Genomic DNA, 15,772 nt, shown 5'->3' with positions numbered 1-15,772 from the left:
GTAGAGCAGGGGGAAAGATGTAAGCAGAGTTATTATTGTTCAGCTGGGCACGTATGATGAAGTAAGGTTGAGGCAAAGGAATCAGTAGTAGTGTTTGTTTGCAAGGGAGTGATTATCATGCTTGATCATGGAATTTCAGTTACATGAGTAGGGCAATGAAGATACGACGAGGGACAGTGAAAGGTAGTAGGTAGTATTAATCGATTGTAGAACTCGTTTGGATAAAGGACAGTTGGAGTAGAAGTACTATATGTAATGATACCTAAAGGCTCTTCTAAGATTCTTGATTCCAAGGCATTGCCTGCAGTTTGGAGTTGTTATCTCATAAGTCTAAAAATGAGGTTTAAGTGCATGAATTGTGAATTCCCTAGACAGTAACCAAATTTTATTCTTACTTACGTTATGGACTCCGGGACACTAAAAGGACTTTAATATTACCAACAGAATTACATTTGGCAATAGGAAGTCTGTTGAGTGTAATTAAAAAAAAAAAAAAAAACTAGTATCATTTTAAAGACCTGTGTTAAATGTGTACGAGACAGATTGGTATAGCAGTTAAGAGTGTGAACCACTTAGATTTGAAACCCAACTTTGTTTTTGTTTTTGCAGTTTGTCAAATACTTTTCTTTTTTTTTTTTTTCAATATATGAAATTTATTGTCAAATTGGTTTCCATGCAACACCCAGTGCTCATCCCAACAGGTGCCCTCCTGAATACCCATCACCCACCCTCCCCTCCCTCCCACCCCCCATCAACCCTCAGTTTGTTCTCAGTTTTTAAGAGTCGCTTATGCTTTGGCTCTCTCCCACTCTAACCTCTTTTTTTTTTTTTTTCTTCCCCTCCCCCACGGTTTCTGTTAAGTTTCTCAGGATCCACCTAAGAGTGAAAACATATGGTATCTGTCTTTCTCTGTATGGCTTATTTCACTTAGCATCACACTCTCCAGTTCCATCCACATTGCTACAAGAGGCCATATTTCATTCTTTCTCATTACCACGTAGTACTCCATTGTGTATATAAACCACAATTTCTTTCTCCATTCATCAGTTGATGGACATTTAGGCTCTTTCCATAATTTGGCTATTGTTGAGAGTGCTGCTATAAACATTGGGGTACAAGTGCCCCTATGCATCAGCACTCCTGTATCCCTTGGGTAAATTCCTAGCAGTGCTATTGCTGTGAAACCCAACTTTGCTATCATTAGCTGCTTGACCTTGACTAAAACCTCACTGTGCCTTAGTGTCCTCATCTATAATCTGTAAAACAGAATAGGAGGGATAAATAGTATAATAAATATAATTAATATTATATTGATAAATTATTAGAATTAGTAAATAATAAACAGGGTTGCTGTGAAGATTATGAGTTAAACTAGAGCCTGGAATTATAAAAGGACAGCGTAAGAGCCACTGCAGCTGCTGTCGCTGGTAGTACTGTGACAGATATGTATTCACTATGTACTGAATTGATTCCAGTGTTATTTTTTGCTTCTTTCCCAGACGACATCAGAGATGCTATCCTGGGTTAATGTCACTTAGCAAATGAAAAAAATTTAGTATGTTTGTCACTTCAAAAATTTTACAGCCAAACGTGGACATATTATACAAGGAAATTTGCAGTGAATGTCTGGCATTTTGTTAGAAGTGCAGAGAGCTGTCTGAAGAGAATGTAACTTTACCGACTTTGCACACTGTTCTGTTTTGAATGGCAGAAAACAGAGAGAGGCATTCTGAGTCCTCTGATTGGATGAAGACTGTCCCGAGTTATAACCAAACAAATAGCTCCATGGACTTCAGAAATTATATGATGAGAGATGAGAACCTGGAACCACTGCCCAAAAACTGGGAAATGGCCTACACCGACACGGGGATGATCTACTTCATTGAGTAAGCAAATGTCTGTATCTCTTCTAACACGCCCGTCACTGTGAGGCTTGTCTTAACATTTTTAAATTCTCATTTCACAAGGCTTCCATTTCTTTTATATTTCTTTAAAAAGATTGGGGCACCTGGGTGGTTCAGCCAGTTGAGCATCTGACTTCAGCTCAGATCATGATCTCCCGGTTTGTGAGTTCAGGCCCCCTACTGGGCTCTGTGCTGACAGCTTGGAGCCTGGAGCCCGCTTCAGACTCTGTGTCTCCTTCTCTGTCTGCCCCTCCCAACTTCTGCTCTGTCTCTCTCAAAAATAAATAAACATTAAAAATATATATATTTTTTCATACAAGTAACAGTTGATCATAAATCTGATGATTTCCCTGGATGATATTTCATTTTTATTTGACTTGGATAAAGGAATAGTGTATTTGACTTCTGGTTTTTTAAAAACAAGAGGATTAAAAACAGGTTTGTCATGAATAATGAAAAATGTAGGAATGAAGAGTATTTTGCCTGGCTGTTTTTTTAAACTTTTGGTAGATTGGCTAACTTAACTTAATGAGCATTTCAAGAATTACCATCATCTGGAGGGAGGACATATTTATTATCTGAGCTTAATATTTTCAGTTCTAGATGTATTCAAGCAGTGTAGTTGAATAATATAGGAGGGAACCATCACTGATCCTCAGACTAATTGGTACAATATAAATTGATAAAACCTAATTTATGAGAAAGCACTATTAATATAAATATATTTATAGAGATATAGAACCACATGTATTTGATAAACCTAAAATTTTATATGGTTTAGACCAGAGAATAATATAATAAATGATTTTTATATCATCAATATGAATAAATGATTTTTTGGAAGTTTCATTGTGAAGCATTTTTATGTTCTAACGCAGCTGTCATTCTCATCTTTAAAATAATTTGCCCAGAGGTAGAATATGAATGCAGTGAAGTTATAGAGTATAACAGTTAAATAACAGTTAAAATATTGAGGGCTGGACACTGCAGTCAAGAAACATATACTTAAAAATGAATTAGGAGTGGGAGACTTGAATCTGTTTCTTCATTTGGTCCCAAATTCCACATCCTTCCCATAGAGTGAGCATCTTGCTTTACCAAGGGGATTTTAGTATTTAAAACATGTAGATTTTGTGTGTATTGTATTGTTTTTACCATATATGGTACATTATTACTTACATTATACACTTACATAAACGTTAATGACAAGGATTATGCAGAATAGAAAAAATCCGGTATATTCTTCTCTGTGGATAATTTAAGGGGTTTTTCAAGGGTAATTTAAACTTTGGACTTTCATTATGATTTTAGAAATAAATCCCCAAGTAAGTTGTAGAGTCATTAGAAGAGGCTAGAGTATCTTTAGAAGCAACGTATGAGACCTTGAATCTGACAGTCCTTTATCCTGCAAACGGGTATAAAGTAGTAGATTACAGAGAGGGGAGAGAATTTATAAAAGAAATGCCTTTATGGTTGAATATTATTAAAATACATTAAAGACCTAAGTATAAGACCTGAAACCGTAAAACTCCTAGAAGACACAGGGGCAAGGTTTCATGGCATTGACTTTGGCAAGGACCTCTTGGATATGACACAAAAACTGCAGACAACAAAAGCAGAAGTAGACGAATGGGACTTCGTCAAACTTAAAAACTATGCAGCAAAGGGAAGCAATCAACGAGTGAAAAAGCAACCTGCAGGATACGAGAAAATATTTGCAAATCACATATCTGATAAAGGGTTCATAACTGCAAGATAGCCAAATATTTGCTGCTACCCAAAGCTCTTTTGTTTGCTATAGCTAATGTATTTGATCTTACTGCTGCTATTAAATCATGCATCTGTAAGAAAAGAATATTAATCTAGGTCTGTAGCTTTTAGCTGTCATGTTTTAGGGATAGCTCCTACAGGCATTTCTTCATCTTGGGAAATACTGGGTAAAGTCCTAGGAGATTGCCTACATTTGCTAACTTAGCAATAAACATTTGGGGTCCCTGGAACCAAAGTGTTAAGCTTTTCTCAAGTAACAGTTGTGAATTTGGTCTAGCAAGATACATGCATGATTTTTTTTTTCCTAACAATCTACATGTTGCTAAGCCTCTTTGGAGTCCTGATCCTTTTCATGTTACTAAAATCTATTTAACTGACTTGAGTGTGGAGAAATTATCTCTTTGACAGAATGGGTAACACAATCTTTCTAGAAACAACCCCAGTTTCTCTGATTCGATTATCCATTATTCAGCACACCCAAGTGTTTCTACCACAGTCTACCAGCTGGTATCATACCTGGCAATGTGTAAGAAGGGGTTGCACACAGCCCTGGTTAGCTCAGGAGTTAGGAAAGGCATAGAAGATATGATTAATTCCCTGAAACCGTTGGCTTAATTTCCTGAGTAATTAACATACAGATTAGGGAGTTTGTCTCATTATAAAGACATCAAGGAATGATATTCTCATACTACTTTGATAATAACTTCAATTTACATTTTGTTGTCTTCCCGTATAATTTCCTCCAGTTATTTCTTTCTTTAATATCCACCTATTTCAGATGTTTAAACTATAACACTGTTTGTCTACACAGCAGTGCGATGGTTTGGGTTTAGAATTAGTATCTGCTGAATGGTGGCATTGCTCTTGGAAAGCGTCTGTGGCCTGCTTTCTAAAAAGGAATGTGTGTGAGGGATAGATGGGGGGAGTCTTTTGGTTCCTGCTTTCTTTTCTCTATTCAGCGTATGTCCATACCGATGAAAACTTTGTTTTGTAGAGTAGAGTTTAACTAACTATACCCATCATTTTTACTTGCATGTTGCAGAAAGACGCTTAGAAACTTTTAATTTTGCTAAACTCTTATTTTAAAGAGCCCTTTTGAGGGCAACGAATCTGTCTGTTCATCACTATCTTCCCAGCTCTCAGCACAATGCCCACACATCACAGGTACTCAAGAAATACAGTGTTTTTTTGAAGGGAGGGAGGGAGGAATTCAGCCAGCACCAAACAAGGGTTTTAGTGCAGCTTTTTCGACTGGATAATGCACAGTATGGGGCTATGTCCCCACCCTTTGAAACATTTCTGACTGCTTAAATAAGCATCTGTTAGCCTGTACTTGGAATTTCACCCCTTCCCTACAGTCGTCTTTCTCAAATTAGTACCACTGGCATTACCTTCCCTTTATGGCAATTTCAAAGTAGCAGACTGAGAAAGTAGGATTATCGAATCCGAGGTGTACAAACAGAGCCTGGCAGAGATAAATGTGCAAACATCATACCTTTTAGTCACTTTTGATCTTTGCTTTTGAAATACTTTTCTCCCTCTTTATTTTGCTGTTTCTAACTGAAATCTTTATTCTGCAGCCACAATACCAAGACAACCACCTGGTTGGATCCTCGTCTTTGTAAGAAAGCCAAAGCCCCTGAAGACTGTGAAGATGGAGGTAGAGATTCAGAAATCTTTTATACTGTACTTATCCTCTTAATCCCGCGTTGTTCTTCTTGCTTAGTGACTTTTCCAAAACCCTAAAAACCATAATGTGCAGAAGCACATAACCAATGGGTGGATATTGTACTCAGCTGACCCTGATAATTATGTCATTGCATCTAATTTTATGAGAGACTTTATTTCTCTCTTTTTGAGGATTATACAGTGAAATCTTTTTTGAAAGTCTTAATAAAAATACATTGCCCTTTGTTTTACATTTGTTTTAAAGACAAATTTTAAAATTTCTAAACAAGTATTTTCATAAGTTAGGTACATTCTCCACCACAGGGTAGCTTCATCATGGCTGTTGAACCTTCAAAAATATATTTAATTTAGTATCACTAGGACAGATATGCTATTATTTATGGCTACTCTTTCATTCAGTTTTTTAATTTTTTTTTTTAATGTTTATTTTTTTGAGAGAGAGCATGAGCAGGGGAGGGGCAGAGAGAGGGAGACACAGAATCAGAAGCAGGCTCCAGTCTCCAAGCTGTCAGCACAGGGCCTGATGTGGGGCTCGAACTTAGGAAACCTGAGCTGAAGTCAGATGCTTAACCGACTGAGCCACCCACGTACCTCGGCTAATCTTTCATTTAGACTGTCAGTAGCAACTCAATGAAAGTCTCTAACGTACCCCAACCTGCCACTCCTGCCCACACACAATTTTTACTGCTTAGTAGAAAAATTTCTCTAAGAATTCTTAGATAATAATGCTTGCCTGTCTTATGTGTATCACACAGTGTCTAATAGTCTAGTCTTATACATAGATATAGAATTTACCCCAACCAAAATTGTTTGCTGTCCCTTCTTGAATATAGAGTGAGGATGAATAAAATTTGCATTCATTTTGTATCACTGCATCAGAAATTATTTACCTTGGTTAAAAAAATAAAGGGCTCTGGGGTGCCTGGGTGGCTCAGTCAGTTAAGCATCTGACTTGGGCTCAGGTCATGATCTCATGGCTCATGGGTTCGAGCCCTGTGTTAGGCTCTGTGCTGACAGCTCAGAGCCTGGAACCTGTTTCAGATTCTGTGTCTCTCTCTTCTCTCTGCCCCTCCCCTGCTCATGCTCTATCTCTCTCTCCTTCATAAATAAATAAATATTAAAAAAAAGATGAATGGCTAAGAATGAGGTTCAGATAGTCTTCCTATAGATTGAACTCCAATCTATTAAAAAAAAAAGTTACACATTTCATTCAGCATGATTGCAATATTAAAAGTTTTTCTAGGAACAACCAATTGGAAAATGGAATTATTTTAAAATTGTTTGCAGTGATATAAAGAAAAATTACCTTGGAGCAAATCTACTAAAGATGTACAGACCTACTGAAAGACGCACGAGATAAACTGAAAACTACAAAACATCCCTGCAAGAACTTAATGAAGACTTAAATAATTAAGGAGATACACTGTGTTCATAGATTGAATGACACAGTATTGTTAATGATGTTCGTTTTCCCTAAATTGGTATCTTGATTCCATACAATCCCAATAAAAATCCTGTAAGTCTGTCTTAAATTGACAGGCCAGTTCTAAAATACATATAAAAATACAAGGCCCCAGTTAGCCAAATAGTCTTAAAAAGGGCAGAGGTAAGGGACGTAGGCTACCAGATTTGAAGAGTTAGTGTAAAGCTCAATAATCAAGGCTGTGTGGTATTGACATAGGATAGACAAGCAGACCATTGGAACAGAGCAGAGCATCCAAAAATAGATGCACAATATGTGATCACTTAAACTGCATCCCAGGTGCCAATCAATTCAATATAAGAGGAGGATCTTTATCAAGTGGTGCTGGGAAAACTGTATATTCATGAGGAAAAATGAACTTCAACTATACCTGACTCCATACACAAAAATTACTTTCAGATGAATCAAAGACCCAATCATAAAAGCTAGAACCATGAAGCTTTTAGAGGAAAATTTAGGAGAATATTTTCATAACTTTGGGATTAGCAAAGATTTCTTATGCAGACCACAAAAAACATGAGCCATAAAAGAAGAACTTGAGGGACACATGGGTGGCTCAGTCAGTTAAATGTCCAGCTCTTGATCTCAACTCTGGTTTTGATCGTAGTGTCATGAGTTCAGGCCCTGTGTTGGGCTTCATGCTGGGTATGGTGCCTACTTAAAAAAAGAAAAAAAGTAAAACTTGATAAATAGGACTTAATAAAAATTTTAAATTTTTATTCATCAAAAGACACCATTAAGAAAATGAATAGTCAAAGCCCCAGGTTTTGCAATATGTATCTGACAAAGGAATTGTATCCTGAATCTATAAAGAACAGTTAAAACTCATTAATAAGACAAAAACCTAAAATTTAAAATGAGCAAAATACTAATTTTTTTAAATTATTTAAAAAAATTTTTTTTTGATAGAGCACAAATGGGGGAGGGGCAGAGAGAGAGGAGATACAGAATCCAAAGCAGGCTCCAGGGTCTGAGCTGTCAGAGCCCGACATGGGGCTCAAACCCACGAACCACGAAATCATGGACCTCAGCCGAAGTCCAAATGCTTAACCAACTGAGCCACCCAGGAACCCTTAAAATGAGCAAAATGTTTAAATAGGCATTTCACCAAAGAAGATACACAAATGTCCAATAACCACTAGGAAATATACTTAACATCATTAGTCATTAGGGAGATGCAAATTAAAACCACAGTGATATACCACTTTATCCACTAGAATGACTATAATCAGAAAAAAAACAGATAATAACAAACGGTGGTGAGGATGAGAAGAAATGGTAACCCTTATAAGGTGCTGGGCAGATGTAAAATGGTACAACTGCTTTGGAAAGCAGTTTGGCAGTTTCTTAAAATATTAAATATAAATTTACCATATCTCCTCACAATTCCACTTCTAGGTACCTACCCAAAAGGAATGAAAACATATGCCCACAAAGACTTGCCTGTAAATATTCAGAGAAGCATTATTCATAAAAGCCCAAAAGAGGAAACAATTCACATGTCCATCAGCCAATGAATGGATAGATAAAATCTGGTGTAATCATGTAATAGAATACTATTCGGCAATAAAAAGGAACGAAATCATATACATACTACAACATGAGCAAACCTCAAAATGTTATTCTGGGTGACAGAAACTAGATACAAAAGACCAACTACTGCATGATTCCATTTATATGAAATGTCTGGAATAAGCAAAGCTATAGAGGCAGAAAGATTACTGGTGGTTGCCCAGCAGTGAGGATGGGAATAGAGATTAAGGGATTAAGAGATTAAGAGTATGAGGGATCTTTTTTTTCCCTCTTTGTAAATGTTTATTTTGAGAGAGAGTGTGAGCGGGGGAGGCGCAGAGGAAGAGAGAAAGAATCCCAAGCAGCCTCCACACTGTCAACACAGAGCCTGACACGGGGCTCAATCTCATGAACCGTGAGATCGTGACCTGAGCCAAAATAAAGAGTCAGATACTTAACCTACTGAGCCACCCAGGCACCCCCAGCATGAGGGATCTTACTGGGGTGATGGAAATCTTCTTAAACTGAATTATGGTGATGGTTTCACAACTCAGTTAATTATTAAAACTCATTGAATTGAATATTCAAAACAGATTAATTTTATAATATGCAAACTGTACCTCAATAAGGTTTTTTTAAAATGGCCAAAGAACTTGGACACTTGACCAAAGTAGACAAGAGAATAGACAATAAGGACATGAAAAGGTGCTTATCATCATTAGTCATCGCTACAGTGAGAGGCCATTCACACCCTGGAAGGGCTAGAGCCCAATACACTGAAGGGTACCAAAGATTGGTGAGATTGTAGAGCACCTGGAACTTTCACTAGTTGGTAGGGATGTAAAATTATGTGAACACTTTGGAGAACTTTTGGCAGTTGCCCATAGGGCATTGTCTCAAGAGAAATGAAAAACATATGTTCCCAAAAAGACTTCACCTGAATGATCACGACAGCCTTATTCATAATAACACAGACCTGGAAACATCCCAAATATCCATCAACAGAAGAATGGTTAAAGAATTTTTGGTATATTCATGCAGTGAAATACTACTCATCAATAAAAAGAAAAAACTGTTGATAACACTCAACAACATGGATCAATCTCAGAAACGTTGAATAGAATAAGCCAGAACAAAAGAACGGGTACTCAATTATCCATTAATTAAAGTCTGAGAACAGGCAGACTCATCTTTGCTGCAAGAAGTTGGAAAATGAGGTGGGGAACCGGGAAGTGGGTGAATTGAAATAATTCTCTGGAGTAATGAATATATTCTCCACCTTGTTTGGGGCAGTAGTTAGGAAGGCATATGGCAGTTGCCAAAACTCTTCTATAATTGAGCATTTAAGATCTCTGTATTTTGTTGTATATAAATTATTTGTTTTATTTATTTTTGTAATGTTTGAGAGAGAGAGCTCGAGACAGCGGGTGCAAGCGCATGAGCTGGGGAGGGACAGAGAGAGGGAGAGAGAGAGAATCCCAAGCAGGCTCTGTCAGCACAGAGCCTGGCATGGGGCTCAATCTCACAAACTGTGAGATCATGACATGAGCTGAAGTCGGACGCTCAACCAACTGAGCCAACCCAGGCGCCCCTAAATCATTTCTTATGACGTACCTCCCTTGTCTAAAGGCTTTCATCAGTAAGTTCCATATGGTGAAATCATCTCCTGTAAAGGTAAACTAGAATATATAATCCCAGAGAATTTTACCTTTGAAAGCTCGTAAATGCGGTATTTAGTCTTCTTGGGCATGTCTCTATTGCTCGTCTCCGTTTCCTTTTCCTGCCCACTGATTGTTGCAGCGCAGTTGTATGCCTTTTTCTCTTTTCCCTTGTACAATGTATTTCTTTTCATAGACTTAACCATTAATTTACTATAGCTGGCTGGCCCCCTTATTGACTCTCTAGTATTGTCCTGTTTTGACTTCTGTTTCTGTATTTCCTACTGCATTTGAGACTTTTTTTAAAAATTGCTTAAGTAGCACTTCTAATAAACATATTTAAAAATTTTTTTTAATGTTTATTTTTGAGATGGAGACAGAGCGCGAGTGGGGGAGGGGCAGAGAGAGAGGGAGACACAGAATCTGAAACAGGCTCCAGGCTCTGAGCTGTCATCACAAAGCCCAATGCAGGGCTCAAACCCACGAACCGTGAGATCATGACCTGGGCCAAAGTCGGACGCTTAACCAACTGAGCCACCCAGGCACCCCTCTAATACACATATTTAAAACTTAACTGAACATCTTTCTCCTAAAGTCACCCCATCCCTCTTTCTGTCACAGGCACCGTGCTCATAATCATCTGGGCCAGAGGTTCAGAGTTCTATTTGCTCCTTCCTCACCTCTTGCTGTATTCCCTATATTGTTTCCAATCCCTGCTCCTCTTTCTTTGTTCAATACTTTGCCAATACATTATTATGAAAATTTTCCACTGTATAGAAAAACGGCAAGAATTTTACAGTAATTTACCCACCACTGAGATATTACCATGAACATTTTGCTCTGTTGGTTTTTTTACATAGCTGTCTATCCGTATGCTTTTTCTATGTTTTCTTTTATTTTATACCTTCCTCCATCCTTCCAGTCACCACAAACTTGGATTACTCTTGGTCTTTTTCTCCAGTTATATCTCCCCCTCCAATATATCGTTAACGCGAGTGCTCTCCAAAATGGTGGTGCTCAGATTGTCTATTGGTCTACAAGAGGACAATGTTAGAGCTTTTTTTTCATTATGCGCCTACTGGGGGGAAAAATAAGTTTCTCTACTATTTTATACACAGACTGGCAATGCATTCTTTCTCATTCTGTCTGTAGATTATTACATACAGTACCCAGAGTGTCTTGAGGGAAAAATGGACATAGCAGAAGTTGTCAGGGCACTGTGAAGTTTTACACGTTACTTGTGCCCAGTTAAGTGGATACGTAAGCTAGGTTATATAGTTTTTAATTCATAAAAATTGAAATGTGACTTAAGGATTTCGCATAGATACTGCCTGTTGAAGATAATACCAATATGCAAGCCCAAGTGACCAGTAAGTAAACAGAGCTGATACTTCATATACTTCATATGTGAGCTTTTTTAAGCCACATTGAGATAAAATCACAATGATTATTTATTTAGTCTTCATCTCCTTTTTAAATTTGTTTTTCATGTGCTTTATTATGTACATATCTTTTAAAGATTTTTTTTTAATATTTATTTATTTTTGAGAGAGAAAGAGACAGAGTGCAAGCAGGGGAGGGGCAGAGAGAGAAGGAGACACAGAATCTGAAGCAGGCTCCAGGTTCTGAGCTGTCAGCACAGAGCCCGATGCAGGGTTTCGAACCCATGAACTGTGAGATCATGACCTGTGCTGAAGTTGGACGCTTAACCAACTGAGCCACCCAGGCGCCCCTTTATTATGTACATATTAGAGCAGTACATATATATTTATGAATAAACACATCTTGGAAGTACATTCGACATGTTTGGCTGATAAGGCTACATGATCAAAAACCTTTGGCTGCATGGGCTACGAATTCTTCTAAAATACAACTGCCTTATACCTGTCCCTTCCTCAGAAACCTATAATGGCTCTTACAGTCACAGAATAACATCTAAACTCTTTGGGGAAAATATTGAAGATTTTTTTACAGTTGAACCATATTCTACATTTCTTTTTTCAAAGTATTTTCATTTTTTCCAAAGTAATTTTATGTCATAAATATGACATAATTGTTGTCTTTGCCTTTGCCACATGTCCATCTCTTTGGTCAGGAACAAGCCTTGCTCCCTGTGTTCACCTGGCTCATATCTACTGATCCTTCCAAGCTCAGTTCTAAAGTATAATTTCGTCATAGCCTCCTCTTGTCATTCTCTGCGGGTCAGAACTAGGTGTTCTCTTCTCTGTGCTCAACAGTACCATATGCACCTTTCCATTGTAGCACGTATTCCATTGCACTATAACTAGATACATACATTCTATAAGAGCAGTGATTTTGTCTTCATTTGTATATCCCTTCGGTAGGGACTTACATGTTTGGAAGGAGGAGAGGAGGAAAGGAAGGAAAGAAGTTACTCTGTCTTCCAGATTATTTTGGTCTCCTCGAAAATATTTTTTAATCTCTATGAAGTTCTGGGTGCAAGACATAAATAGGAAGTCTGTCTTCATTCACCAGGTTGGAGTCAATGCCGAAATAAGACCCAGGAATCAGATGGGTTAAAATGCTAGCTGATGAGTGAACCTGACTTTAGCTCTGCATCTGTATGGGCTTACTGGTGTTTTACCCCTGCAGGTGGCAGCCCTCAGCCCTCAATCTCTGTCTTCTGTACAGCTGGGGCCTCTTCCCCTAGGGCAGGCATGGCAAATCGGACCAGACTGCACCCTCTGCAGGCAGGCTGACATGCGAAACAGCCAGGGAACTCAAGTCCTGAGCCAAGCATACTGAATCCATTCTCTGAAACTCACCAGTCAGATAAGACAGTCTTTCTTCCTAGGAGAAGAAAGTTAAGGGGCTCAGAGACACTGGAAACGTTTCTCCCTTTCTTTCCCCCTTCTATGGAAATTTGAAAAATTGAATGAGTCTCGCCCCCTGATGCTCTTTACGTTAAGACCGACAATATGTCTTGGTCAGCCCAGGAACTAATAACTCCACTTATTCCTTTTTAATTATTCCTTTTAATTATTCCAGAATAATTAATGATAATAATAGTGTCCCCTTTTACTCTCAAAAGTGCACAATACATTATATGGTCCTCCTAATTATATCTTTCTTAAGATCAACCACAGTTGCATTTAGTATAGTAGGAATGTTCGAAACTTTTTTTTTTTTTTTAAGAGAGGGAGAGTGCACATGTGAGCAGGGAAGGGGCAGAGAGAGAGAATATCTCAAGCAGGTTTTATGCTCAGCACAGAGCCTGATGCGGGGCTTGATCTCACAACTGTGAGACCTTGATCTGGGCTGAAATCAAGAGTTGGATACTTAACCAACTGAGCTACCCAGGCGCCCCTCAAAACTTTTTGATGGAAGGTGCTTTCCATCCCCACAACTAGATATGCCTTCCTAACATCACCTGTACTTACCTGCGGGAATCCCACAGTTTGGAACCCTGAGCCTGTTTGTTTGATGCTCAGCCAACCATTAGCACTTCCACTGTGCATCCCCCCGAATGGGGGAAACAGCCCCACAATACAGTATTTCCAGCTACACTATATCTGACTTACATTGGTATTCTCCATCGTGCCTTGCAGAGCATTTGCAATGAGGGGAAATAGTAATAATGATATCTTAAATGTAAATTTTTGCAGTTTAAGATGTTTATTGTTTGCATTCGGCTAAATGTTTAAGGTCTTCTAGAAAAACCTTAGTTTCTAAAACTTGCCCTTTTCCTTCCTAGTTTTCTGACCTTCAGAATGCAACCATGTATTTAGGCTCTAACAGTTTAATTGCTGTACTTATCTATCTTCATTCAACTAAAATAATTAGTTGTTTAAGTTAAAAAGTTATCTTAAAAATACAACATCAGGAATCTGCTTTATACTCAATTCACCCCTTTCCTCTTAGGATGAAAGAGAGATTAAATTTTTACCAAAAGCTATAAAAAGTATTGAATGTTGATGTTATTTTGGAGCTTCAAGAAAGATAAAAGAGAATTATCAGCTCCACAATGAGAAAACAGTTGCAATTCGTGTATTTAAATAAGAAAAATCTTACTGCGGGAACAGGAGAGAAAGATAAATTCATGGGCCTTAGGACCAACCAGCTGCTTGATATGCCAGAAATGGTTTTTCCTTTTGAATCAGCTTTTGGGGAGAATGCTTTGGCTTCTAATCCAGAAAAATATGGTTAGGTCTTTCCTCTCTCAAAAGTAAATGAACTCATTTTCTCTTGACCCTCCCTCCTTCCAGTTCTCAACTATCCTTTTTACAACAACAGAAAGTTATCTCTTCTTAAGGACTCCACCTTCTGTCTTCCTCTTTAGTACTACAATATGCTGACTTCTTCCCCCTGCCTTTTCAGTGGAAGTGCTTGTCTTAAGGTCACCAGTAACTTCTGACTGCCAAATTTGAACATCTCTTTTCAGCCTCTTTTGAACAACAGCTTTTCAGAGCATTTATTAGTATTGACCATGCTCTGCTCCCCTGTCTTTTTTGATATCCTTCCCCCTGACCATTGTTACTTTCTCCATCTGCTCCTTAAAAGGCTAATACTCCTGATGTTCTGTTCTCTACCTTTTTCTTCTCACAATATATCCAGGTAATCTTGTCCACTGTCGTGGCTTTTAAATGCAATATCTCCCAAATCCTTCTCTTCTGTGTTTCTCTTTTGAGGACCAGGTCCCTGTTTCCCTGAGATGGTGAGATATTTCTGCCAGGATGTTCCATAGGCCCCTCAAATGTGTTCCCTCCCAAATTGAGCTGAATCTTCTGTGTACCCTCCCTTCCTGCCCTCAATAGTGACGTCACGTCCATGACCCCAAACCAGTTACCATCCTTAACTATTTCCTCACCATATCTTCTTCATTTTTGTTCTATCAATTCTGACTTTTAAACACCCGCCATCCTGAAAAAAAGCATAGACAACAGCAGAGAATCTATTGCTACAGAGATCAAGGGACTAAGAAATAGTCATGAGGAGCTAAAAAATGCTATAAGTGAGGTGCAAAATAAAATGGAGGCGGCCATAGCACAGATTGAAGAAGCAGAGGAGAGAATAGGTGAATTAGAAGATAAAATTATGGAAAAAGAGGAAGCTGAGAAAAAGAGAGATAAAAAAAATCCAGGAGTATGAGGGGAGAATTAGAGAATTAAGTGATTCAATCAAATGGAACAATATCTGTATCATAGGAATTCCAGAAGAAGAAGAGAGAAAAAGGGGCTGAAGGTATACTTGAACAAATCATAGCTGAGAACTTCCCTGATCTGGGGAAACAAAAAGGCATTGAAATCCAAGAGGCACAGAGAATTCCCTTCAGACATAACTTGAATCGATCTTCTGCACGACATATCATAGTGAAGCTGGCAAAATACAAGGATAAAGAGAAAATTTTGAAAGCAGCTAGGGATAAACAGTCCCTAACTTACAAAGGTAGACACATAAGAGTAGTAGCAGACCTATCTAATGAAACTTGGCAAGCCAGAAAGGAATGGCAGGAAACCTTCAATGTGATGAACAGAAAGAATATGCAGCCGAGAATCTTTCATCCAGCAAGTCTGTCATTCAGAATAGGAGAGATAAAAGTTTTCCCAAGCAAACAAAAACTGAAGGAATTCATCACCACTAAACCAGCCCTACAAGAGATCCTAAGGGGGATTCTGTGAGTGAAATGTTGCAAGGACCACAAAGTACCAGAGACATCACCACAGGCATGAAACCTACAGACATCACAATGATTCTAAACCCATATCTTTCAGTAATAACACTGGATGTAAATGGAC

General features: G+C 38.2%; 1 protein-coding gene across 3 annotated transcripts in view; it reads left to right on the top strand.

Moving 5' to 3' along the window:
• MAGI3 (membrane associated guanylate kinase, WW and PDZ domain containing 3) overlaps positions 1 to 15,772 on the top strand; it is a 246,433-nt gene that overhangs the window by 173,234 nt on the left and 57,427 nt on the right. For all 3 annotated transcript variants that reach the window (XM_053891021.1, XM_019457884.2, XM_019457885.2), the window contains exons 5-6: positions 1,712 to 1,886; positions 5,255 to 5,334. In XM_053891021.1, coding sequence (XP_053746996.1) covers positions 1,712 to 1,886; positions 5,255 to 5,334 — 255 coding nt within the window. The remainder of the gene's footprint in view (positions 1 to 1,711; positions 1,887 to 5,254; positions 5,335 to 15,772) is intronic.

Source organism: Panthera pardus, unplaced genomic scaffold (genome assembly GCF_024362965.1).
Source record: "Panthera pardus isolate Hobbes unplaced genomic scaffold, ASM2436296v1 HiC_scaffold_11, whole genome shotgun sequence".
Classification (NCBI taxonomy): Eukaryota; Metazoa; Chordata; class Mammalia; order Carnivora; family Felidae; genus Panthera; species Panthera pardus.
The sequence above is the reverse complement of the archived record's forward strand: the minus strand, read 5'-3'. Positions and strand labels throughout refer to the sequence as shown.